Source organism: Vulpes lagopus, chromosome 16, assembly GCF_018345385.1.
Source record: "Vulpes lagopus strain Blue_001 chromosome 16, ASM1834538v1, whole genome shotgun sequence".
Classification (NCBI taxonomy): domain Eukaryota; kingdom Metazoa; phylum Chordata; class Mammalia; order Carnivora; family Canidae; genus Vulpes; species Vulpes lagopus.
Window position 1 is genome coordinate 11,946,920 of NC_054839.1, and position 27,229 is coordinate 11,974,148.

The 27,229-nt window shown below is 36.2% G+C and overlaps 1 protein-coding gene across 1 annotated transcript in view; it reads right to left on the reverse strand.

Moving 5' to 3' along the window:
* The window catches only part of TM9SF2 (transmembrane 9 superfamily member 2), a 59,349-nt gene that overhangs the window by 10,689 nt on the left and 21,431 nt on the right, over positions 1–27,229 (reverse strand). Inside the window, exons 5-15 of the mRNA XM_041731213.1 lie at positions 23,618–23,747; positions 22,456–22,580; positions 20,009–20,120; positions 18,669–18,748; positions 17,818–17,926; positions 14,704–14,836; positions 11,842–11,961; positions 8,571–8,628; positions 5,018–5,177; positions 2,570–2,721; positions 1,390–1,501 (exon numbers count right to left, since the gene is read on the reverse strand). Of these exons, the coding sequence (XP_041587147.1) occupies positions 1,390–1,501; positions 2,570–2,721; positions 5,018–5,177; positions 8,571–8,628; positions 11,842–11,961; positions 14,704–14,836; positions 17,818–17,926; positions 18,669–18,748; positions 20,009–20,120; positions 22,456–22,580; positions 23,618–23,747 (1,291 nt within the window). The remainder of the gene's footprint in view (positions 1–1,389; positions 1,502–2,569; positions 2,722–5,017; positions 5,178–8,570; positions 8,629–11,841; positions 11,962–14,703; positions 14,837–17,817; positions 17,927–18,668; positions 18,749–20,008; positions 20,121–22,455; positions 22,581–23,617; positions 23,748–27,229) is intronic.

The following is a 27,229-nucleotide window of genomic DNA, read 5'->3' on the forward strand; positions in this document are numbered from 1 at the left end:
TACAGAACTGTCCTGTGACATGCAGTACGTCTGGATCTGGCAGAGAAAATAAACACAAGCCCTCCTTCCTTTCCACTGACACCTCTGTAGAGCTCTCTGCACCCTGTGCCCTTCACTGTATTTAATTTTAAAGTCAATGTATGGCAAGGAGGCTGGATGCAAGATAGATACTATATTAAACTACTGTTATTTAAGATGTAATAAAGCAGTTTGACATGAAAAATAGATAAATAAATAAGGAAAACAGCAAGTGTAGGCACGGATGTAGAAAAATTAGAAGAACTCTTGTACATTGTTGGCAGGAATGCAAATAGTACAGTCATTGTGAAAAAGTTTGGTAGTTCTGCAAAAAGTTAAAGAATTACCACATGACTCAGCGATTCTACTCCTTTGTATATACCCAAAAGAAAGATAAACTGGTACTCAAAACAAGTATTTGTACCTGAATGTTCATAGCAGCACTATTCACAATAGCCAAAAGATGGAAACAAGCCTAATTTCCATCAACAGATGAATGGATAAACAAATTGGGTATATCTATACAATGGAATATTATTCAGCTACAAAAAGGAACAAAGTACTGAATCTTGAAAACATTCTAAGTCAAAGAAGCCAGACACAAAGGCCATATGTTATAGGATTCCATTTATATGAAATGTTCAGAATAGGTAAATATGTAGACAGAAAGCAGACTGGTGATTGCCAGGGTCTTGGGAGGGAGAGGGGAAAGGGGAAGTAACTACTTAATGGGTATAAGGTTTTATTTAAGGGTGATGAAAATATTCTGGAATTAGAAAGGGTGGTAGTTGTACCACACTGTAAATGAATGTAGTAATAAGTCTCCTAATTGTTCACTTTAAAATGGTTAAATTTTAAATTATGTGAATTTAACCTTAATTTTGGAAAAAAAAAAGGCATCTCAAGTTGAACAGATTCAATCTCCTGTATAGAAAATAACTATAAAATAAATGACTTAATACAATCTAGACCTTTAAAAATTAATTCTACATAAGAATGCCATCAGTTAAAAAAAAAGAATGCCATCAGTTTGCCATGAATATAATTCATTATAATGTAATCACTGAAATGTTTTAATGAATTTTCAATTTAGACATTTAAAAACTCAAAAAGGAAAACTCAGCATAATGTGCTATTCTCAGGAAATTAACATTTTAAATTTAAGCTCTAAATAAATATACTGAACTGAAGATACTATCCTAATCGATTCCTAATGAGAGCTACATTTGATTTAGGAATACAGGTCAATTTCTATCTTAACAAACACATATTTACAGAAATTAGTTCAATTAATATTATTCAAAGTTGCCTTATGCCAAAATTATAAACACTGTCTACAAATTAATATAAATGAGCACTGCTAATACATACCTCTGCACATAGGTGGAAATAGCAAAGAAGTATAGTTGCTTCTGAACATGTAATAACCAAAATGATAAATACCAGAAATAGGAAGCCAAACATGTAATACATCTGGTGTGACCTATAATGAACACATCAAGATTAAACTATAAACATTTTCTCTTTGACACACTAACTGACACAATCCTTTCATGTTCCCTGAACTAGGAAATGTTTGCTTTTTGCTCCAACTAATCAAAGACAACAAATTCTCATAGGTGTAGACAGTGATGGAGTATGGGTGGGGCAGGGAGAGGAAAGGATATGGCAATGTCATTGGATTTTGCCTTTTCACTCACATAGAACCTGAAACTCTTATTCAAATATGCTTAGTCTAATTGTCTACCAGCGAGGCAAATAATTTCAATAAAAAATTAATGGACAGGCAGAGACAAACTAAAAAAGGGTTCCATGTCGTACATAGTTTCTATCATGTGTGAAAGAAACAGTGAGTTGTGAAAATGCTATAAAAATCAGGAAGGAAAGATATGTTCTAATCGCTAAAAAGCTCAGATTCAGTTCTGACTTTAAGCTATTGCAAACCTTGGTACTTATTGTAACATACCAATGTGATCAACTAATAATGATATACTGCAGTGTGTATATATACCCTAATAAACTGGCTCAAAATTAGCACTATAAGTTTCTCCGTGCAAATAAGAAATCAAGAGAATGAAGGAATCCTGGGATTAGTAAGAACTCTGAAGGTCATCTACCTCCATGCTTCTCCCAATGCTAGTTTGAATCCCTTTTATCACAAGCTCAGAGTATCTTTTCTCTGAAGCAGTATAGATTACTTATTTAATAACACAGGTTTGGAGAGAGAGGTTAATTTCTGTTACATGGTAACTGTGTGACACAAATAAATCCAATGCTTCACCTCTGTCTCTCTAAAATGGGGATAATACCCACCTCACAGAGGTCTGAGAATTAAGAGAATTAATAAGTACTCAATTAATAACAGCTACTGTTATCACTGTTCTTTTTCACACATGTAAAAAATAAAATTACCTTTTGGCTCTTAATATTTTTGATTATTGGGTAACAGTTTATAAGATAGTCATCCAGAGAAACAAAGAAAGCAAGCTGCTACTACATATAATGGTAATATAATGGTAATGAGAATAAGAGGATTTCACCTTTAGCTTACCAGATACTATTCAAAATGAAGAAAAGCTGTATAAAGATGCAGCCAAAGGGTAAAATCCCTCCCATGATAATACCAGGCAATGGCTTTGTGTAGAAGGACTGCTCGGGAATCTGACGTGGAATCTGATTGGTTCGAACAGGGTGTTCAATGGCCTTTAATAAAAAAAAGAATGGATTCATAATTAATCTATTTTAAAAATTCTTCTCTATATTAGACTATTTGCCTTTTTCTCAGCTTTCATGCTGACACTATTGGCAATACAAGTCTACTTCAGTCATCAAGCTGAAATGTGTATTTAGAAGGAATAACCCAGACTCTATCAGTACAATATTCAGTCTGTCTGTTGGAGCAAGCCACAACTGTTTCCAGCAGTTATCCACTAATGGCTTTAGATAAAGAAATACACAGGAGATAATACAGTACTTAAAAATAATAGTTAAAACAAAAGTAGAGTTAGGTTTTCCCTTTTAATTAATACTTGTAAGAAATCAGCTGGTTCTGAAATTGTAATAGATTTTTATTTTTTTATTTTATTTTTATTTTGTTTTTTATTTTTTTTAAATTTTTATTTATTTATGATAGTCACACACACAGAGAGAGAGGCAGAGACACAGGCAGAGGGAGAAGCAGGCCCCATGCACCGGGAGCCCGACGTGGGATTCGATCCCGGGTCTCCAGGATCGCGCCCTGGGCCAACGGCAGGCACCAAACCACTGCGCCACCCAGGGATCCCTGTAATAGATTTTTATTTGGAGATGGGCAATGCCATCTTTATTAAAAAAAAAAATCTCTAAAAAAAAAAAAAATCTCAATTCTACTAAGACTTAAGAACACAAAGGCAACAATGAATGGCTATCTGAAGTTTTATGACCATAAGGTATTGATAACATTCTCCCTTTCACAATACATGACCTGGTAGAGTAAAAATAAGTGAAACTTAAAGTACTTAAAACATAGCTGAGGGGTAAAACAGGTACATATGTAGAAATTCACTTTCTTTCAAAAGCATACTTCCATAGTTTTTGTGATGATATGTCAAAAACTTAAAACTTGGTATTCTCATTGAGATTTTACTTCCATGGACTAATTATTTTACATGTAGATATGCATGCGTAAAGGTAGAGAATTGTCATGTTGTTCTTCAGTGTTTGTATTTTTAACAGGCATATTTTTAGAGTTTCAAATACCTATTTATCTATGTATTCAAAAAGTTTTAAATCTTGTCAGGTCACTATTTATAGTACATAGATTTAAAATAATAAATTAAACAAAATGCCGAAGAACTGAAAAATCTTAGGAATAGGCTGGCATGGTAGGTGTAGTGGAGACAGCGAAGCGCTGACAGTCTCTGCCAGGATATTTTAGGTCCCCTTTCCAAAGTGTATGACAGTAATACATTATATTTCTTTTAACCTTGTGGACTGGATGTTTTCAGGAAGAGCAAGGATAGTGAAGTGGGAAGGACAGTGAAGAATAAATTCTCATTTTCCTCTTATTCTGAGGGCAGAAAAGGGCAGCAGAGGTGGAGAAAGACTTGGGGGAGGGAAGGATTGAGCTTTGCTGAGAATCTTCCTTAAAATCAAGTATTAGCAGGAAAACCATATAAAATTTATTACAAAGCTCACGCTAAAAAAAATGGCTGTCACGTTATAGTCCCTTTTCCAACAGCTTTCTTCCTAACCCATACTCTTAGTTTACTATGTTAAGTAATGGAGAAATACTTAATTTGGGAGGGGGGCATAGGGTAATTGGGTGACAGGCATTAAGAAGGGCACATGATGAGATGATGGGTGTTATACTATATGTTGGCAAACTAAATTTAAATAAAAAATTTTAAAAACCTAAAAAAACCCTCCGAAACCAAATACTTAATGCTAAGGAAAAAATGCCATACTTTTTAAGTTCGAAAAAAAGTAACACAATTATTTTTAATGTTAAAAAGTCAAAGTTTTGGGATCCCTGGGTGGCGCAGCAGTTTGGCGCCTGCCTTTGGCCCGGGGCGCGATCCTGGAGACCCAGGATCGAATCCCACGTCGGGCTCCCGGTGCATGGAGCCTGCTTCTCCCTCTGCCTGTGTCTCTGCCTCTCTCTCTCTCTCACTGTGTGCCTATCATAAATAAATAAAAATTAAAAAAATATATATTTAAAAAAAAAAAAGTCAAAGTTTTCATTAGTTTAAATTAGCATTTCATTTCCTATTTTACTTACAAAACTTTAAAATCTAAATTTACATCTGTGACTTTTTTTCTACCATACCCCAAAAATGCTATTTTAAGAATGACTCCAGTCAAACTAAAAGATCACCCATTTTCTGTGAAATCCAGACCATACAGGTAAGTATATATCTTTTAGACATCTATTTTTAAAAGATACTTTTCTATCTTTTAAGGTGGCATATGCTAACTTCCATAGCTGAAATTTATTTGAAATTTACACCTATAAACTTACATTCTTCTTAAAACCGAAGTATGCACCAATAAATGTTAAAGGCACAGATATGCAGAACCAAAGAGCCAATATGGCAACCAGTGTTCCAAAAGGAATCGCTGCTGAAGATCCTTCTCCCCAGAGAATCAGATTCATTATAAAGAAGTCAGCAAATACAATCCTGAAAAATACAATAGGCTTTAGGGTAAAACTTGAGTCAGAAGCAAATGATATAGTATCAATCATATGTAATTAATACCATAATTTCTGTGTTATATACAAAGAAAACAAAACTGCTGAGTTATGAAGTGTACGAATTTAAAACTGTCAAATTACTTTTCAGATTGGTTCTGCCTGACTTAAACTCCCACCAGCAATTTATGAAAATTACTTTTCCTTTTAACTTTTTAAAAAAATATTTTATTTATTTATTCATGAGAGAGACAGAGAGGCAGAGACAAGGCAGAGAGAGAAGCAGGCTCCATGCAGGGAGCCTGCTATGGGACCCGATCCTGGACCCCAGGATCATGCCTTGAGCCGAAGGCAGCTGCTCAACCACTGAACCACCCAGGCATCCCTGAAAGTTCCCTCTTTACAAATTTCTTCATGCTCTGGATTGTCAAGTCTGTTGTTGTAATTTGCATTTCCTGTTGATGACTACTGCTGAACATCTTGTGCTTGTTAGCTTTATAGGTATTATTTCTGTGACTTGCTGGTTACATCTATTGCTCATTTTTCATTTGGGTTGTACAACTTTCCCAAAGTTACAGATGTGAGTTATTTATATATTCTAGTTATTTAATAATTCCTTGTTAAATATTTTGTTCTCCCAGTTTACGGCTATTTATGAACCCAAACAAGTAAATGTGTGTACTAAATTTCCCTTTAGTCTTTCTTCTAGGAGTACTTTTTATTTTATATTTTATTATTTTTTTAAAGATTTTATTTATTTTTCATGAGAGACACCAGAGAGGGGGGGGGTGGGAACAGACATAGGCAGAGGGAGAAGCAGGCTCCATGCAGGGAGCCTGATGTGGGACTCGATCCTGGGTTTCCAGGATCACACCCTGGGCTGAAAGTGGTGCTAAACTGCTGAGCCACCGGGGCTGCCCTATGAGTACCTTTTTAAAAACATGGCTGTAATCATACTAAAATTGTTTCTACATTCCTCACACACAGTTTTTAATATGATCAGTCATCAATTTTTCCCTTTACTCTTTGTGTAATTTAAGACAAAGTCTTTCCTAGGGACACCTGGGTGGCTCAGCGGTTGAGCATCTGCCTTTGGCTCAGGGCGTGATCCCAGTCTGGTGATTGAGTCCCGCATCATGCTCCCTGCAATACAGTCTGCTTCTCTCTCTGCCTAGGTCTTTGCCCCTCCTCTGTCTCTCTCACGAATAAGTAAATAAAATCTAAAAAAAAAAAAAAAAAAAAAGTCTTTCCTAACCTGGGATCATGATGATACTCTTTTATAATTTCTTCCAATTGTTATGCCCATTATATTTAGATGGCACCTGGAACGGATTTGTGTGTGACTGGTAAGAAGACCATTTCTCCTTTCATATAGACAATTTACCAGCATCCTCTAACACTTCCTCTGGTTTGTGATGTCACACCTAGCATGCTTCTATGAATATCTGGTCTGTTTCTATGTTTTCTGTGCTAGTAGCCACAGTACACTGCCAAACCCCTCATACATTTGGTACTCTCATCAAGTAACATGGTGAATTTGTATCTCATACTAACTTTGTAAACTTGTCACATGAATGGCGCATGTTTTGACAAGTTATTTCAGGTATGGTGAAGGTTTCCTGTGGCTAATACTCCTGTGAATAGAGTCCTCTTCCCAAACAACTACAACTACCACAAAAACATTGAATTTGCTATTGGTAGTATTCATAATCTTGGAATATTAGCTGATTCCTAGATATACTGCCAAACTTGTATTAGTTCTCCATGTTTTATAGCTGAAATTTATTGATGTTCTCTGTATGCAAATTATATCACAACTAAATTGAGATTTTTATTAATATAAGGAAGCATCTCTGTCCATTAAATTCTTTTTTTATTTTTTTATTTTTTTTAATTTATGATAGTCACACAGAGAGAGAGAGAGGCAGAGACATAGGCAGAGGGAGAAGCAGGCTCCATGCACTGGGAGCCTGACGTGGGATTCGATCCCGGGTCTCCAGGATGGCGCCCTGGGCCAAAGGCAGGCGCTAAACCGCTGCGCCACCCAGGGATCCCCCCACTAAATTCTTTTAAAATGTGGAAACAATGTTTAGTATTATCAAATGCCATTTGGTTGTGTCTACTGTAATAACTATATGTAGGTGTTTATTTCCATAAAATTACATGAATTTCATGTCATTAAATGGTACTTCTTTTCCTAGATGAATACCAATTCTCTCTGCGCCCTTGGGTTCTCGGTGCATTCTTGTGTGCTTTTCCTCTCCCTCCTTCCCTCCTTCTCCTTCTCTCATTACTTCACTATCCTTCTGGTGAACACCTACTTTAAAGGGTGGAATGAAAAAGATAAATCAAAGGGTTGATAGAAATATAAAAGAACTGGCTTAGGATGTTCCTCATAATGTACTTTTCACCTCTGTCACTTATTTATTTTACAACTGGAAGTTTGTACCTCTTAATTCTCTTGACTTCTTTTGCCCATCCGCTTCCCCCCCCCTCCCCTCTGGCAACCACCAATTTGTTCTGTTATTTATGAGTCTATTTCTGTTTTGTTCATTTGCTTTTAGATTTCATATATGTGAAATCATATGGTATTTGTCTTTCTCTTATACCACTTTGCGTAATATTCTCTAGGTCCATCCATGTTGGCACAAATGGCAAGAGCTCATTCTTTTTTTTTTTTTATAGCTGAGTAATATTCCATTGTGTGTGTGTGTGTGTATATATATATATATTCATACACACACGTCTTCTTTACCCCACTTATCTATCAATGGACACTTAGGTGGCTTAAAAGCTGCAATACTTTTGATTTCTATCAAAATTTTTTTTTTTTTAATTTATTCATGACAGACACAGAAAGGGAGAGAGAGAGGCAGAGAGAGAGGCAGAGGGAGAAGCAGGCTCCATGCAGGGAGCCTGATGTGGGACTCGATCCTGGGTCTCCAGGATCCGGCCCTGGGCTGAAGGCGGCGCTAAACCGCTGAGCCACCTGGGCTGCCCTCAAAATTTTCTATCAAACATTTTTCTATCTGAGAATATTTGCTTGCCTGAACCATGTTCAAGTGAAAATTGCTTCAAAAGCTTTCAATGCAGGCTTACACAACAACATGCCAGACCAACTTACATAGTCTAAGAAACAGACTTTTAAGAAACGGAATGTAACAATTTCTCATGTCCAAAGATACTTTTTCCAGGTATGGCATGTGGTAATCACTGCACAAATGTTTATTAAATATTCAGTTTTTATCTCTTTTTAAACAATTAAATTAATATTCTATGGTACATGGTTTAGAGACAGAGAAGATTCAAGACTTAAGAGATTGAAAATTTGGGAACTAAAATATGATAATGAAAGAAAGTTACTATTGAAATGTTCACTTACCCAGGACAAAGAAATGATGTCAATAAAACATTTGTTTTCCACTTCTCACCTCCAAAGGCTGTAGAAGAAAACAAAAGTGGGATAACACACAGACTTTTCTTCAAAGCAAACCAAATGATCATATATGTCTACATTAAACAAATTTTCAGACAGCACTAGAGGCCCATTCCTAGAAAATCACACCAGTAAATGATATGACAGTCCCTACACAAGTGATCCAGATCAGAGATGCACATCATAGGACTTCCCTGAATAAGCCCGGCTCTCAAGATGTTTGCTTCAGCATAATAAATCTACCGTCAAAGAAAGGTCATCAAAACCACTGCTTTTCTAATCTTTTTTTACTTCGAAATAAAACAAACCCTTAAGTTCTGGGCCAGTTTCAATCCATGGGACTAGGGAGAGGAAGGGCATATGGGGGATTCTCCTTTATCTTGCAGCCAGTTTCAGAATTGGTTATAAAACTAGGAACCCTCAAACCTAAGTACAACATTTAAATTTACACAGTAGGCCTAAATCTTTAGGATTCCCCTGGCATCACAGTTTCTGGTCCGAGGTATGGGGGCGGTGGGGAGATCAGTGTGTCAGATCAGGTGACAAAGAAGAGTGGAAGGGTTTTGGCCACTTCACAGAATAAATTTGCTTATCAACTTTTCAAACTCCTTTGCTCCTCTCTAATTTCTTTTCCCCCACTTAAAAACTTTTTTTAAAAAAATATAGAGAGAGTAAAAAAGTGAAAGCACTCCTCCTCTTCCGGTTTAAAAGTTGGAGATGAAACTGGCAGAGATGTGAGAACATCTTTGATTTAAAAAAAAAAAAGTTGTAATAGTTTATAAGCAAGTTTAAGTACCATTTGTCCTACAACGAAATGACAAATGATATGTATATGATTTGAATTCACAGCATTACTGATAAAGAGACTATTGTAAAATGGTTAATTCTGGGTTTAATGCAATTCCAAACAAAATTCAAATATACTTATTGAAACATTAGAAATATTCTGTAAAATGAAGTATTTTGTGACTGGGGCCACATGACAACATGTCTCTGAATGTTCCACCTGATTAATATGCAGTTGGGAGAACTGAGGATGTAGAGGAAATAAAGAAGGCTCTGCCTGGGATGGGAGGGAGAATGAGCTGGTACTTCCAGCACAGTGAACAGCATGGGGTAAGGTCCTCAAGCAGGTGTGAAGGTACACAGCCTGACAGAGGAACTGAAAGAAAGCCAGCATAGTTGAGAAACGGAGTGTGCTGCATGGGAGGCAGGGGTCTGATCATATCATTAAAACACACATGACACCCTCAATTCCCTGTCCTTTACTAAAGGATGAAAAGAAAGAAGAAAAAAAAAACTGACAAAATCCACAAAGAGTAAAACACAGACACACATACATATAGGACTTCACCTTTTCAGAAGAGCACTGTATCTGGCAAAGTCTAACATACTTCTACTTGGGGTTGAGTCTAGCCAACCTCACTTTAAGGATGCGTACATAACCCAACCATGTCTGACTTCAAACCTTATTCACATCAACCTTAGCTCTGTCTCATCTTCTCTTTTTTTTTTTTGGTGGGCACTTCCCCCCCTGAACTTATTACCGTAGTGTAACTAACACAGTGTTGTATTAGTTTCAGGTGTACAACATATTGATTCCATAATTCTATACATTTCTCATTGTTTACCATTATATAGTCACCATCTGTTACCATACACACGCTACATTTCCTATGCTGTATTTTTCACTTCCATGACTTATTTTATAACTGAAAATCAGTACATTTTAATCCCCTTCATCTATTTCACCCATCTTTCATCCACCTCCTCTCTAGCAAATCACATTTGTTCTCTGTATTTTTTTTTAGATTCCACATATAAATGAAATCACATATTTGTCTTTTACTGTGCAAAAGGACAATGATATTTATTTTGATGTAATTCCAAGTTTATTTTTGCTTTTGTTTCCCATGCCTGAGGAAACATATTCATAAATATGCCACTAAGGCTGATGTAAAAGTTTACTTTCCCGTTTTCTCTCTTCTAGGGGTCTAATGGTTTCAGGTCTCACATTTAGGTCTTTAATCCATTTTGAATTTATATTTGTATATGGTTTAAGAAAGTGATCTGATTTTCCCAGCACCATTTTTTAAAGACGCTCTCTTTTCCCTATTGTATACTCTTGCCCCCTTTGTCGTGGGTTAATTGACCATATGAGTTTATTTCTAGGCTTTCTATGCTGTTCCATTGGTATGTGTCTATTTTTGTGCCAGCACCACACTGTTTTAATTACTACAGTTTTGTAGTGGATCTTGAAAACTTGGATTGTGATACCTCCACAGTTTTGTTTTTTCTTCAGACCGCTTTGGCTATTCAGGGTCTTTTGGGATTCCATACAAACTTTGGGTTTATTTGTTCTAGTTCTGTGAAATATACTATAGTGTTTTGGTAAAGATCACACTGAATCAGTAGACTGCTTTGAGTAGTATGGACATTTCAATGATATTAATTCTTCTAATCCACGAGCAAGGTATATCTCCCCATTTGTGCCTTCAATTCCTTTCATTAATATCTTATAGTTTTCAGAGCACAGGTTTTGTTGTTGTTGTTTTTTTTTTTTACCTCCTCCCTGTCATTTTAAATTATAGGTTACCTATGAGATCATCTCAAGAAGACTTCAGGATTCCCTGGCAAACACTGGCATTCACTGACCCTGGCAAATGTGCTAAGTCATCTAGTCATATCCCAGCCTTACCCTGTGGCCTTGATGTTTTTTTTCACTGAACTTTGTTTTACTTTTAGAAAAGCAAGAATACAAGATTACAGCTCATTATATTATAAAAGCAAATTAAATTACTTCAGGGCTCTTTAGCATGCATGACCTCTTATTCAAGAGAAGGTATGACTATATATATTATTTATTTTAGTTAATAAATCAGTGATATAAATATACTTACTTCCTTTATTAGTCTACATATGTTTCTATGAATGTAGCAAATCTAAGTTGTTCAGCCAAACCTCTTATGCCAAAACTTAAAAGTAAAAGAACAGAGGGGATGGTGGATAAGCAGCATCTAAGTTTGCTTACCTCACTATATAAATACTTTTTAATAAATAAATATAGGGATGGTCATCCACATCACAAGCTTCTTTGAAATAAAGATATATACCTATAATACATACTGTTTCAAGAAAATCACCTGCTGGCCACAAAGGCTCATGTGCAATGATTAGATTTCTGATCTGACACTCATTCAGGGTGGCTTTTACTTACACTTATAAAATCTGGCAGCAACATAGCCTGCAGGAGTGCCCAGCAGCACCCATAGGACCACAGCACAAGTCATCAATGCTCCTCTGTTGGCAGGTGACAAAAATCCCAGGCAAGCAAAAACTAAAAAAAATACGTAATTTTAAGTTATAAATTTGGTTACTATTTCCTTTGTGAAATGATAAAAGACGACCTCATTTTTTAAACAAGAAACTAAATACAATTAAATAAATTCATGAATACACTGTCTTACCATAGGGTCCACACTAAATCTTAGCAATATTTTAAGGTACTATGTCAACAGGCTCCACCTTTCCTATCATCAGGGAAGGCTGACTGGGTATTCACAAGTACTTTCAGCTCTTCTGAGATTCAAGCAGAGTTCTTTTTTTTTTTAACATTTAATTTTTTTTTTAGAGAGAGCTAGTGTGAGCATGAGTTGGGGGAGGGGCAAAGGGAAAGAGAGAGAATCTCAAGCAGACTCCATGTTGAGCTCAGAGTCGATGCGGGGCTCGATTCCATGACCCTGAGATCATGACCTGATTCAAAAGCAAGAGTTGGACACTTAACTGACTGAGCCACCCAGGTGCCCCCATCAAGTACAGCTTTTTAAAAATTAATATGAATAAAGATATTCTCACCATGAAATAGTCCCACTTTTGTTCCTTTAAAAAAATAATACCGGGTCCTCTGGGTGAAAATTACCTTATAACATTCAAAGACAAGACAAAATCTAATCAATGAGTAAAACAAGAGAAAAAAGATTTCATAGTACACATTGGCTTTCGGAACACAAATTACTGAAGGACTTGGTCACTGACTCAGGGAAATTCTGGCTTCTACCTTTACTTAGTTGGTTGGTTTTATTTGTTCTTCCTTATAATAATGCACCTGACTAATAAGAATAAACATGCTATCTTATATTTATAGAGATTCCTGGATTTAAGCTGGGATTTAGAAGTTATGGCTTTGCTCAGAAAGAAATCCAAGTGGCTTTCTAATTCCAGTAGCAAGAAAGTTCCCAGTGTTTCCCTGAGGTGTACATCAAGCACATGTCCACCCACACCTTCTGTTCAGCACCAACTGAGGGGCAAAAGGAGAAACTCATGAGTAGGAAACCAACCAGGGGAACTTTAGAAGACCTATCCAAATTTCAACCAAAATGCACACCCTCATTCTCCCCAGAACAGAGAAATGGACTGTTCTGAAGGAGAAAGTTCATATTTGAGCATTTAAGGAAAATAATCCCTAGGTTCTCTGAATCTTTCCTTCCTCATGAGTTCACTTTCTAGCAGACCCCAACAAGAACCAGATGATGACAGAAGACAACTCCCAATACAATTTTTAGGCAGGATTTTATCCTAAAGCATCCATTCTGCTCCAGCTCCTGGCTCTCTGGGGGATCTAATGCCTTCATGCTATCCTCTGGCTGTGTCTAAATCTCTGCCATGATGACTTCTCCCAACCTACCCTCTTCAGTATAATATATTTAAGAATTCTAGGTCTACCCATCACAGCTGCATCTCCTTACCTAAGTAGATAAAGATACATGTTCTAATTAATCTTCAAGTCATTCTTCAAAGTAAGCCTAAAGGTGCAAATCAGTGGTTCTCAACCTTATTCAGGTGCCAGACACCTGGAAGTGAGAATCTTCTTTGTAAAGCATTTTATATAGTTTCATCATAAAAGTCTGGAGTAATTTTACTAACATAAAATGACTTTGGTATTACATATTTAATATGCAATCAAATATGAGAACAAATGTTCATTAAAATTATTAAAAGGTCAGTGGTTTCTGAATTCTTCCAGTAATAATTCGTTATTATTCATCAGAAGGCACCAATAAAGGAAACATAAAGAAAGTAATAGCAAAATTTAGAGAACTCTATTCATATACCTTTTTTTTTTCTTACAATTAGGAAAATTGCAGAAATACTGTATTCCCATAGAGCAGCCTTAGAACCATCCCTGTGGCTGATCAATAACTCTAAGGGGGGAGAAGGAGCTATCTGGGGGAAAAAAAAGGTTGTCCTAATTGACAAAAAAAGGTAAGTAATAACATTTCTGAAGATTTTCAGGTGGCACAAAGGAGAGGTATTTGTTGTGTAGGAAAATCTCTCCTGAACACTGCTAGAGGAAAAAAAGTCTTGCTTCCTGTATCCTTCCAAGATGAGGAAGGTCTACAAAAAGCTTCCTACCCTATTTCCTCTTTTCCTTTTTGTTTTTCTCAGTGGAGGCCAAAAACATCTTAGAATCCTAATCATACGGCTCCTGGTAGGGTGGCACAGTCAACCCGTATGACCCTGGTTCCACATCATCCAGACTCAGACCCAGATGGTCTTCAGGTATCTAATCACCTCCAGTCCCAGCCCATGACAAAGGCTTGGTCTCTATGCAGTTTTAAGGGAGATATGAAGTCAGTTTTCTGGCACAGCTAACCTTGCCCCCAAGTGATGTATAGCCAAAGCACACATATTCATCAAGTAGCCTACCTACTTCACTTAGGAAGTAGCCTACCTACTTCACTTAGGAACATTGGCTTCATTGTTTTGTTTTGTTTTGTTTTTAAAGACTTTATCTCTTTATTTTAGAGAGAGAACACGTGAGCATGCGAGCAGAGAGAGACAGAGGGAGAGAATAAATCTCAAGCAGACTTCATGCTGAGCCTGGAGCTGGATCCCGTGATCTGAAGATCACCAACTGAAATCAAGATCGTGATCACGTGATCATGAGCTGAAATCAAGAGTTGGATGCTTAACCAACTGAGTTGCCCAGGTGCCCTGGAAGACTGGTTTTCAAATAATTACTTAGAAAAAAGATTACTTAGAAAAAGTATTTACTTTTTAATTTTCACTTAATACTTACACAGAGTCACAAAAGTCATAATCAAGATCTGTGTCCCCGATCCTAGAAAGACTGACAGCAGCATCCCTTTTCTTGGAGGACGGAATATATCACCATGAACCAGCTTCCAGCCAAATTCTTCTTGGGCATCCTCCTAAAATGGGAATTAAGTTGCTTAACTGACATGTATCACAGGACAGCTAGACAGTTTGTTCACTGGTGAATATGTTGATACAGAAAATTTTTTTAAACTTACAAATGTTAGTATTTATTTCAATTCTGAAGTTTTATCAAGTTTTGGTTTTACATAGTCTTCTTGAATTGATTTTTAAATAAAGTTAATAATTTAAACTAATTTAAAAGTTACTAAGAAATTTTAAAAACATAGACAACTACAATATGATACTTACCAGTTCTAGTCAAGTTTTGTGATCCAAATTAATGACTTAATTTTTACTCACACTCTATCCTTTTTCTTGTTTTAAGATTTTTAAAAAATTTATTCATGAGACACACACACACACACACACACACACACACACACACACAGAGGCAGAGACACAGGCAGGGGGAGGAGCAGGCTCCATGCAAGGAGCCTGACATGGGACTCGATCCCAGGTCTCCAGGATCACGTCCTGGACTGAAGGCGGCGCTAAACTGCTGAGCCACCCAGGCTGCCCACACTCTATCCTTTTCAATCTACATTTACTCATCTCCAAAATGAGCGAATGGTATTAGGTTTCACAGCCACTCTGCTGGGTATGGTAGAGTTAGCTACGAGCATATGAATAAGATTGCCACCAGGCCTAACTGTTCCCCTGACACAAATACACAAGCAGCTCCACTTGGTTGTTTAATAGGCATCCTGGGGATCCCTGGGTGGCGCAGCGGTTTGGCGCCTGCCTTTGGCCCAGGGTGCGATCCTGGAGACCCGGGATCGAATCCCACATCAGGCTCCCGGTGCATGGAGCCTGCTTCTCCCTCCGCCTGTGTCTCTGCCTCTCTCTCTCTCTCTCTCTCTCTGTGACTATCATAAATAAATAAAAATTTAAAAAAAAAATAAAAAAAAAATTTAATAGGCATCCTGAAGAGAATTATCTACACCTGAATGGATTCTCTCTCCTCAACTTACTCTTTCTGCAGGAACCGTCCCTACCCCTGGCCCCATCTCTGGTCACCCAGTAGTAAAAGCTCCATCTTGCCAGCTGTTCAGTTCCCAAAACCTTAGAATCCTCCTTGATTCCTTCCCTTTTTTCTATCTTGACCACAGTCCTTTAACAAATCTTCAGCAATATCTCCAAAATATTTCAGTAGAGGGGATCCCTGGGTGGCGCAGTGGTTTGGTGCCTGCCTTTGGCCCAGGGCGCGATCCTGGAGACCCGGGATCGAATCCCACGTCAGGCTCCCTGCATGGAGCCTGCTTCTCCCTCTGCCTGTGTCTCTGCCTCTCTCTCTGTGCCTATCATGAATAAATTTTAAAAAATTTAAAAAAAATCAAAATATTTCAGTAGAATCTAATACTAGTTCCAGGTTCAAGTCATCACCTCTCACCTGGCTATTCCAACATATACTACATTGACCTCTGTGTTCCTGCCCTTGCTTCTATTCAGTTACGACAACCAGTAAGGTCCTTTATTTTCTCTCCCTCTTCTACTTTCTCCTTAGTCAACCAGTCAACCAATATTCTGTCCCACCTACTAAACACCCCCCGTGTTTATCTGTGTCTACCTCCTTTTTTCTTCCCTACCACCATTCTATCCCTGGGAGTTCCATAACTACCTTTGGATGGTTTCTATACCTCCAATGTGAGTAAAATGAGAAGCCACTGGAGGAGGGCTGTGATCAGGAATAAAATGATCTGAATTATGTTGCAACAGACTCTGACCACTACAGGAAGGGAGGAAAAGGGAATGGGACCAAGAATGGAAGCAGGGTTGCCATGCCCTGTATCTCATGGCACCTCTGCACAAATTAAACAAAACAAAAAATATTAGCTCAGCAATCATTTGAAATTGCCAACTGTGAAGAATATTTTGAAATTATTATTATTTTTAAAGATTTTATTTATTCATGAGAGACACAGAGAGACAGACAGAGGCAGAGACACAGGCAGAGGGAGAGGGAGAGAAGCAGGCTCCATGCAGGGAGCCTGACATGGGACTCAATTCCTGGTCTCCAGGATCACACCCCAGGCTGAAGGTGGCGCCAAACTGCTGGGCCCCCGGAGCTGCCTTTGAAATTATTATTATTACTATTTTTTAAAGATTTTATTTATTTATTCGTGAGAATGCAGAGAGAGAAGCAAGCTCCTTGCAGAGAGCCCGATGTGGGACTTGATCCCAGGACTCCAGGATCATGCCCTGAGTAGAAGGCAGACGCTCCACCACTGAGCCACCCAGGCATCCCCCTTGAAATTATTTTAATTAAATAATCAATAAAAGTAATAGAAAAGAAACTGTAGCATAGAAATGCTAAAAATCTTAGTAACATTAATATGTTCTTTTTCTAATTAGGACAGAAAAGTTATGGGGAAAAGGCTAAGAAGTCAGGGAAAAGAAAGCAATAAAATCTGGGTTTTTTGTATTCATTACAAGTCACTATGATTTTTGTGGAAATAATGATAGATATACAATGAAAAAGTATAGGAAGTAAAATATGCAACTTAAGGTGTTTTGAGAATAAATGAAGTTGGGACATTAAATAACTCTGAACATACGAAAATGCTGAAATGATAAACTTCAGTTAAAATTAATTTTAAAAAATTAAACACACAAATAAAACCTGCTTGGGAGTTAATTCCACTCAGCCTTGCTGTTTCACAAGCTGGGTGCATGCTGGGAACGGCCAATCTGAGAGCTGAAAACAGGGGACAGACCTGGAGCTATGCACCTACACCCACCCCACACAATCCACTAACACAGATGGGGCTATGAAGAGTGCAGCTCTGAATACTGGATTGTCTTAAGTTTCTAGAGAATACCAATTCTTAAGGATCATTTCTTACTTGAAAAGGTGAATTCAGGATAACTTCTGAGAAGAAAGTTTCTGTCTAAAGCCATTTTTTCAACTTTTTCCAAAGAATAAAATAAAGACTATCCTTAACAGACCAAAGAACAGTTCAAATGTTTCCCTCACCGTGGAATCCATCTGATTATATCTGGCAATATCTTTATGCAGTGTCCGTAGCATAATCATAGCCACCATTCCAGACAAGAAGAGGACAATGACCAGGGAATTCATGATGCTGTAGAAATAAGCGTGTCAGGATTAATCTGTAGTGTAATTTTCTTTTTAAAATATTTATCCAGTAACATTAAAACAGTATTGATCAAAATCAAAATTTGACCTGAAATCCAACAGATTCAAAGAACTGTGTCCTTCTAGTGGATACATAACTTTATATACCTATCATAACAATCTTATAATCCTTTGAGAACTAGAATTTTTTTGTCTGTGGTCAACATTATTAAAAAGTACTATGCCCAAATAAATGCAATACAAGCTGCCAGGATCAACAAAGATCTGTGTCCTCAAGAAATTTATGACAAATTTACTCAGTAAGTTAATGAATGCCAAAAGGCAGTCAACAAAGTAGGAAAAGGAGAGTGATGGCACTATAAAAAACTATCCAGATAAAAATTTTGAGTCATGCTTTGAAGAGAGAATAATAATAAATAGTCCTAACATGAGCAGTGGCTTCTTCATTTCAAGTAAAGTGGTCAAATGTTCTGTTTCATTCATTCTCCTCTAATCCTCAGGGACAGACTTGTGAGGCAGGTATTTCTAGATAAAGAAACGGACTCTGAATAACTCAGTGACCTGGCCTGACTGACAAACAGTGACTTAAAGCCAGGATTGAGCACATATATCTATCCAACTCAAAAGCCCAGACTTCTGGAGAACTAGAGAGGATTAAAGAATAAAGAAGATATTCAAAGGGACAAGACATAAGCACAGACTAAAGTGGATTAACTCTGTACTCTTACCTAAACCACTGAATGTGGGTATGAGGCATAGATTCCAGAATATAGTCCCATCTAGATGCCCATCTGATGTTTTTATCTTCCTACAAAGATAAAAGAAAACATAACTCTTCAAATAAGCATTTGCTAACAAAGTATATTAAGAATTTAAACGTTTCCACTCGCAGACCTTCCATTCAGTTAACAAATGTTATTTCTCATTATCACAGCTTGGATTAGTCATGAGTTTCAGACTTTAGCTCTAACTCAAGTCTTAGGAAAATCAAAATGAGATTCGGTAGCAAATAAAAAATAATAAGAGTTCCTATAAGTACCTAGTTACCTGTATTTTTTTGAAGTCTTGCTTTAATTTTAACTAGCAATAAATAAATAAATAAATAAATAAATAAATAAATAAATTTTAACTAGCGAAAGTTTATTTTAGATATCAAAATTTAGAGCTGTACTTAATTTTTATTCTTTTTGATGCCACCTATACTTATGAAACAATAGAGTCATAACTGAGCATCTGGCAGGTGTCACCCAGAATAAGCTCTTAATACCTAGAAAGAAATATATAGTGTTTATAGCACTAGGCTTGCAAAATTACACACTACATGAGGAGAATAAACGTTGTAACTATACTTGATTGCCAAGTTAATTAAAAATAGAAGTGGAGGGTGCCTAGGTGGCACAGTCTGTTAAGCATCTGATTCTTGATTTGGGCTCAGGTTGTGATCTCAGGGTGGTGAGACTGAGCCGTGTGTTGGGCTCCACACTCAATGTGGAGTCTGCTTAAGGCTCTCTCTCCCTCTACCTGCCCTACTCCTACAGGCACACGTGGTTTCTCTCAAATAAATAATCTTAAACAAAAACAGAAGTAGAATATTGCCCAAGATTCTCATAAAGTGAACTTTTACTATCCTTCAAAGAAACTTATCCATAAATGAAAACACTCCCTTGAATTCCCCAAAAATCTATATAAATCATCTACTATCAACTCTCCATGAAAATTTATACTAATCCAGACTTCAAAATAGTGTCGTTTTCCCAAATGCTTGTTACCTAAATCTTTGACATTTTCAGACTATTCTCTATGCCTCTTTACCTTTTGTCTTCTATGTATCTCTTATGACTTAACATTTAATCAGGTTTAATTCTCCAATTTACTATATTTCTCATTTAAATGGAGACTTAAGTTTTGAATGTGATTATGTTGCCTGGTGCACTGACAAACTATTCCACATCAGCTCATTAAAAGCTTATCTATGTGACAAGGTTAATCATTAATATTTTTAATTAGTTTAAGTAGTATGAATTTAAAATCAATTTCTGCGTTATTCCAGAGATAAAAACAAACTCACCTGGAAGCTAACAGAATAAGTATAGGCAATTTTGATCTCCCCAGAAGCCTTGTTACTTATATCCATGGGGGGTCCAGAGCAGTCCGGTTTATCTATATGGGTATGTTTGAAGCTGTGGGAAGAAACATTTTGGCAAGATGCTGATAAAGTACAGCTTTAAAAAATGCAGTAAAGACTAGAGGTTCTGTACATATTTTACAGTGCTACCACAGTCAAAGGCAAATTATTCATGCCACATTTAATATTACAAATATTTACTTCATATAAATAATGTGCTTAGTTATAAATATGTATAAGAAATTATTACTCAAAATTAGAGACAAACTTTTAAAAGCACTATACTTGAAAAGCATTTAACTATCTCTAAAAAAATGGGCAACTAGGTCAATAAAGCATCCAACTGTTGATTTTGGTTCAAGTCATGATGTCATGGTCTTGGGATCAAGCCCCACATCTGGCTCCCTGCTCAATAGGAGTCTACTTTCCTTCTTCTCCCTCTGCCCCTCCTCCATCTTGCACACACTGGTGCTCTCTAAAATAAATAAATCTTCAAAAATAAATAAATACCTTAAGAAATAAAAACAAACACTAAGGGAGTTTAAAGTAACTGCCATCTTATAATGGTATGCATTTTTTAAAGAGAGCACAGGTGAGACAGGGAGAGAGGCAGAGAGAGAGAGGGAATCTTTTCTTTAAAATTTTATTTATTTTATTTTGAAGACTTTATTTATGGGACGCCTGGGTGGCTCAGTGGTTAAGCATTTGCCTTTGGCTCAGGGCGTAATCCTAGAGTCCTGGAATCGAGTTCCCATCCAGCTCCCTGCAGGGAGCCTACTCCCTCTGTCAGTGTCTCTGCCTCTCTCATGAATAAATAAATAAATCTTTAAATAATAATAATAATAAAGCTATTTATTTATTTAGAGGGAGAGAGCACAAGTAGGGGAGGGGCTGAATGAGAGAGAGAGAGAGACAAGAGAGAGAGAAGCAGATTCCCTGCTGAGTGGGGAGCCTGACATGGGGCTCAATCCCAGGACCCTGGGATAATGACCTGAGCCAAAGGCAGATGCTCAACCAACTGAGCCACCCAGGCATCCCAATATTTTATTTATCTTATTTTGAGAGATAGTGTGTGCACAAGTGGGATGAGGGAGAAAGGGAGAGAGAGCATCTCTAGCAGACTTGGCGCTGAGCACTGAGCCCCCCACAAACTGGATCCCACGACCCTGAGATCACAACTTGAGCCTAAATCAAGAGTCCCAGGCTCAACCAACTGAACCACCCAGGCACCCCAGCAAGCATTTCTTTACCACCAGTGGCATGGGGGAAAAAGCTAATTAAATGACGGGTGAGGAGAAGTCATGAAAAAACAAACAAAAAGGAATAATCAAAATAGGATCTCATGAATAACTGACAGGTACTTTCATACTAAAAATACTGACAACTTGAAGAGATGCCCTTTGAATGACCTGTCAGGCAATGGCATCTAACACTGCATGGAGATTTTAGAAACGATAGCACTCAGTTCATATGAGGGAGTGCCTGGCTGGCTCAGTCAGAAGAGCGTGCAACTCTTGATCTCAGGATTGTAAATTTGAGCCTCATGTTGAGTATAGAGATCACTTAAAAAATAAAATCTTAAAAATCAGCTCATTTGGGACTCTGATGAGAAGTCAAGTTGCAAATATTAGAGGCAATGCTTTTCCACTATAAGAAGAAACACTGTCCCAATCAGTCACGTTCTTCACTTCAAGCTGATACAGTAAAACTGGCAAAACTTCTTGATTAAAAAACAAAACAAAAACGCACTTTGGCTTGACTACTTACCATAACAAGAAAAATAAATCTGCAAAACCTATAACTCAATAGCAAATCACACTAAAGGGAGTTTTATTTTTTTATTTCTTTAAAGATTTTATTTCTTTACTTGAAAGGGGATGGGGAAGCAGAAGAGCACAAGCATTGGAGAGGGAGAAGCAGGCTGCCCATCCAGCAGGGAACCCAATGCAGGGCTTGATCCCAGGACCCCTGAGATGATGACCTGAGCAATGGGAGACTGGGCCACCCAGGTGCTCCTAAAGGGAGTTTTAGTAAAATCAATCCTGAAATGCCAGATTATATATTAGAATACTGATTAACTGGGCCCTAAATATTTATTCTTTGGGAATAACTTCACTTTCGTTTACTTACTTTTCTATTTCTTTTCATTTTATTTTTTTAAGTAAGCTGTATGCCCAAAATGGGGCTTGAACTCATGAGCCTGAGATCAAGAGTTACATGTTCCACTGACTGAGTCAGCCATGTGCCCCCCTTTATTTTATTTTAAGTAACCTCTACACCTAATGTGAGGTTCAAACTCCCAACCTTGAGCTCAAGAGCCACATGATCTTCTGACTGAACCAGCCAAGCACCCCCACATTTGTTTACTTTTTACCTGTTTGTATAGTTACCTTTTTGGTTCAAGTTTGGCAGCCACTAATCTTGCTCCCATGGACCCAGTTTCAACAACATGATAGTATATTTTGATGTCAACATGGTTAAAGATGTAAAATGTATCTCTTTCATGGAATTCTGACTGTGGAACAGAACTTAAAGGTAGAAAACTGGCTATACAAGAGTCAAAACAAAACTTTAAAATGAGGCACAAGTAGGAATATTTGAGCTTAGACAGAGCTTTAATCCTTCCCATAAAAATTTTTCAGTTTTAAGCTTAACTCTCTATCAGCCAAAACTAACGGGTAGAGTACAAATTACGCTTCTTTAATGTTTTAATTCTTACATGAAAGTAGGTACTTATTAAAAAAGAATACATCTAATATTTTCTATCTTTCCACTTATGATAAAACTAACAATAAATTTTAAAATGTTACATGTTATGAACATGCTAAATCTTACACATTTCAACACTTTTCCTCCTTAGAAGTTTTATAACTTCAGACTAAACCAAAAACTTAAATTATGCAAATGTTTCTGGTCAACTCTCCCAAAAGCATTAGCTAATGTAACCAGTTTCATGATCAAGCTCATGCTAACTTCTACTACCATGTAATATTAATTAAGAGATTAAATCGGATTGACCTGATTACATAAAATTTTATATCCCCAATAATTTTAATACTTTATATGTTAACATCTTCACTTTACTATCCTTTTTAAATATAAAAGAATGGCAATAAAGGCATTTAGTTTTTAAAACTATATCAAACTTGTGCAATATAATATTTTATGGACTTAAATTTGTGATACAAATTTCATGGACTTATATTGAGGTATTCCTGGCACTCCACTAATCTGCTTTTTAAAAAATATATACATTTATGAGTCTAACTTTTAAAAGAGTCAGAACATACAAAGTCCCAGCCCTTAGCACAGTGCCTACCATATAACAGACACTCTCAGTGAATACAGAACTAAATCTGAATTATTTTAGTTCTAAAATTAAATTTATACATTGTTAATCTGGTTTAAGTTTAAGATCTAAGCAGTTGTATTTTAGAACATCTGAATTGTACTCATTCAATGAATATAACAAATTCTGTCCAGGTAAAGACAGAATCCTTCTATACCAAAAAACATTTTAAAAAAGTAGCGTAGAGTTTTTCATGAACTTACATTAATAACACAGGCATCTTTCGCATGGCCTTTATCTGTAATGTAACAGCCAATAGGAAATCCAGGATTACAGAACCTCTGACCATCTTCAACGTCATAACACCATGTTACAGGCATATTATCAACAATCCTATGCTCAGAAATAAAAGTCAAGTTAGAAATCATCAAACATGATTAAGAAATACTGTCCAAAGCTGTGTTACAACTTTACAAAATTTAAATGTCTATAAATGTCTTAAGATGTCAAAACTATAATAAAAGAATTTTATTAAGATATGGTATGTATCAGAAATAGCACTATGCCAATATTGGATACACGACAGTGAAGGAAAAAACTTTACAGCTTCTTTGAAACTATAAGTGTATACAGGAAAGAGAGTTTTATAAATTAATTTACCGACTTGCTAATTTAATAATATCATTATCTAGATAAATAAGTATAGTTTACAGAATACTCAAAGCTCTAAATTAGGTGCAAAGCAATGTATCTAGTTCCTTGAGAACAATTTAATGGAACAGTATAGAAGCAAATGTCCTTTATAACTAAGTAATTCAATGCAAAGAAGAACATAACTGCAAAACAGGACAATAGTCAACTTAAGGGCCAGGTGAAAAAGTGAAAATTATAGTATTATCTATTAAAGCCACGTAAATCCAACTTGTGTCTAAAAGAAATGCTGCTATAAAACTAGAGAAACAAAGTTTAAAAGTTCTATAGTGGAAAAAAAGCTTTAAAAAAGGGGGATAGGGATGTCTGGGTGGCTCAGCGGTTGAGTGGCACCCTTCGGCTCAGGGCGTGATCCGGGAGACCCAGGATCGAGTCCCACATCGGGCTCCCTGCGTGCAGCCTGCTTCTCCCTCTGCCTGTGTCTCTGCCTCTCTCTCTCTCTCTCTCTCTCTCTCTGTGTATGTGTCTCTCATGAATAAATAAAATCTTAAAAAAAAAAAAAAAAGAAAATACACTTTTAAATAAATAAATAAATTAATTAATTAATTAAAAAGGGGGATAAAAATAAAGAATAAGTAAAGAATAAGGTTCTGTAGCACTAACTACGTTAAAGTCCAAGCATGTGATCCCCTATGCCAAGGGCACACTGCAGGATACAAATCTAAAAAAATTACTAAAAATATACTAGCTATATTACAGTCATTAGACGACACTCCAGGGCATGTTTTATTTGTTAATTAATGTATGCCTTAGGAAGTAAAATTATGATTCTGTATGTATCCAAGGTGTACATTAATGACCTAATAAAACATGTCTTGTCACATTTAAATGCTATTTAATAGTACCCAATATACCAAATTTTAGAATCACCTACACTATTAAGTTCATTATTATTATAATCAGCAGGCTAGTAGTTTTCATGAAAAAGGCTTATAAAATATTAGAAGCATAAAAGCAATGCTATATAAAATAAATAATTCAGGTATTTTGGAGGCTTAAACAATCAGTTAATTGCTTTAATTTTTAGGTAGAGAATTAAGTCCATTCAATGAATATATACTGGCAATATATTGATTATAACATCTTTATGCTATCATAGCTGAAAAAATACTACATAAAAATTATAGTGCTAGTTAGTTACAAATTGAAAAATTAAGGAGCAACTTAGGCTTTTTAAAAGCAAGCATCTTAAGCTTATCATTTATATAATGTCTTGACACAATAACCTTTTCTGGTAATAGCATTAAAAAAACCCCAAATACCTGGAAATAAATGTAAGAAAATTTAAAGAATATAATTTTCAATTACTGCCTTGCTAATAGGTTAGGGAGGGAGTAGTAGCTATTTGAACTTATAACACCAAAAATACTTAAAATTTTATTTTCATTCTGATACAGTGAAAAAGGACTCAAAGAGATAAAGACTGAATAACCAGCAATCTTCAAGTTTTTTAGACAGACTATAGTTTAAGTTTACAACTGACATATCCATCACAAATTATTGAATCAATTTCACTACCAAATGCTTTCTAACTTTACAAACTATTTTAAATTATTTATTCTTGTTATTATATACATTTGGGCATCAAAGTAGTACCTATATTAATTGTGTCATAAATTAGTTAAAAATATTTCTAAGAAAAAAAAAAATATTTCTAAGAAAAAAAAAAATATTTCTAAGTACTTTACTCTGAGGAGGCTACTGAAGAAGAGGTGCTTCTATTACCTTTAGGAGCAAGCCTCTAAGCAGTAGCATTCTAAGAACAGAGAGTAGAAGAAACAGCTAAAAAAATCACCTATAGACTTGAAGAGCCATTCTTTCATTTTGTAAACAAACGAGTAACTATTAGAGTAAATAGGGGTGGATGAGGCTAACATAAAACTTTAAGAACTGAGCCTCAGATATTATTTTGAAGGCTGTTAAAGAACAATTTGAAGCAAAGAGAAAGTACCAAGGGAAATTTCAATTATTTATGAATAAGCAAACGTACTCAAGTTATACTGATTTAGCAATTAGCTAATCTTCTCACAGTAGCTTAGAAGAAAAAAGCTCTTGGCTTACTAGAAACAAAGAAATGAGGAAATTTCAAGTTCTTGTTTGCACTGAAGGCCACACGAGGAGGAAGATGACACAAATGTAACGGGCAAGTTTCCTCCTCATTCTAGGGGTGTTCTGCTATGAATACCTCTGAAACTTATTCCTAAACCTTTAGGAGACTGAACCAGATTCTACTCATCTGGTCAATCAGAATTAATCTCCCCAGTTACAGACTAGTTCATGGATGGGTAAATGACCCAAGGCTGCCCCTTCCGAGGACTTTTTTGTTCCATGTATATGGAAGGGAGGAGCGACAGAATGACAGGCTCCAACCACAGGATCTGGGCATGTCAAACTGAAATCAATGGTTCCTAATCTCCTGTGGTTTGGGCAATGAGTCAGTTTGAGATACTGATAAACATTCAAGAGAAGTACATGAAGACAGTCTTTCTGTTCAGTATCTCCACTTTTCACAAGAGGCAAAACCTGTAAATTAAGACCCCACATAGAATAGAGGCATTTGTCAGCAAAATTACCTGGAAGAATAACAATAATTATACTTGAAAAACTGGCTCTTTAGACCCCTTTTTAAATATTCAACATTCGAATTCTGTATAGTGAATCAATACTACTTTTATTTTTTTTTATGTCAATACTACTTTAGAAGCAAAAATAAAATAGGTTTAAATGCTTTCTGATTTACAACACAAACTGGTAAAGATCTAGTTAATGTAACACCACATGTATAAAATAAAAAACAGATTACTCAAAATACAAGTGTTGTATTTGAAGTAGATGCTATTTATTAAACATTAGACAAAGTTTAAGTTTGTTTTCCCACCGTCTTTTTCATGGCCTCCACATATAAAATAACAGTATTTTTCTAGATGATTGATGTAGGTCCTTTTCCCAAAGTATAAATATGCTCTTGTCAACCACATATGAAAAAGAGAACTTTTAGTCTATGCAACAAAAGAAGTACCAGATATTACAGTAATCTATGCAGTTAAAAGATGATACTGTAAGCCATCAACTTTAGTAATCCTTGGCAAGTAAAGTCATACTTCATGCTATTACTAACAAAAAAAGGAAATCAATTGATTTGCTATATTTTATAGAGTTAATGA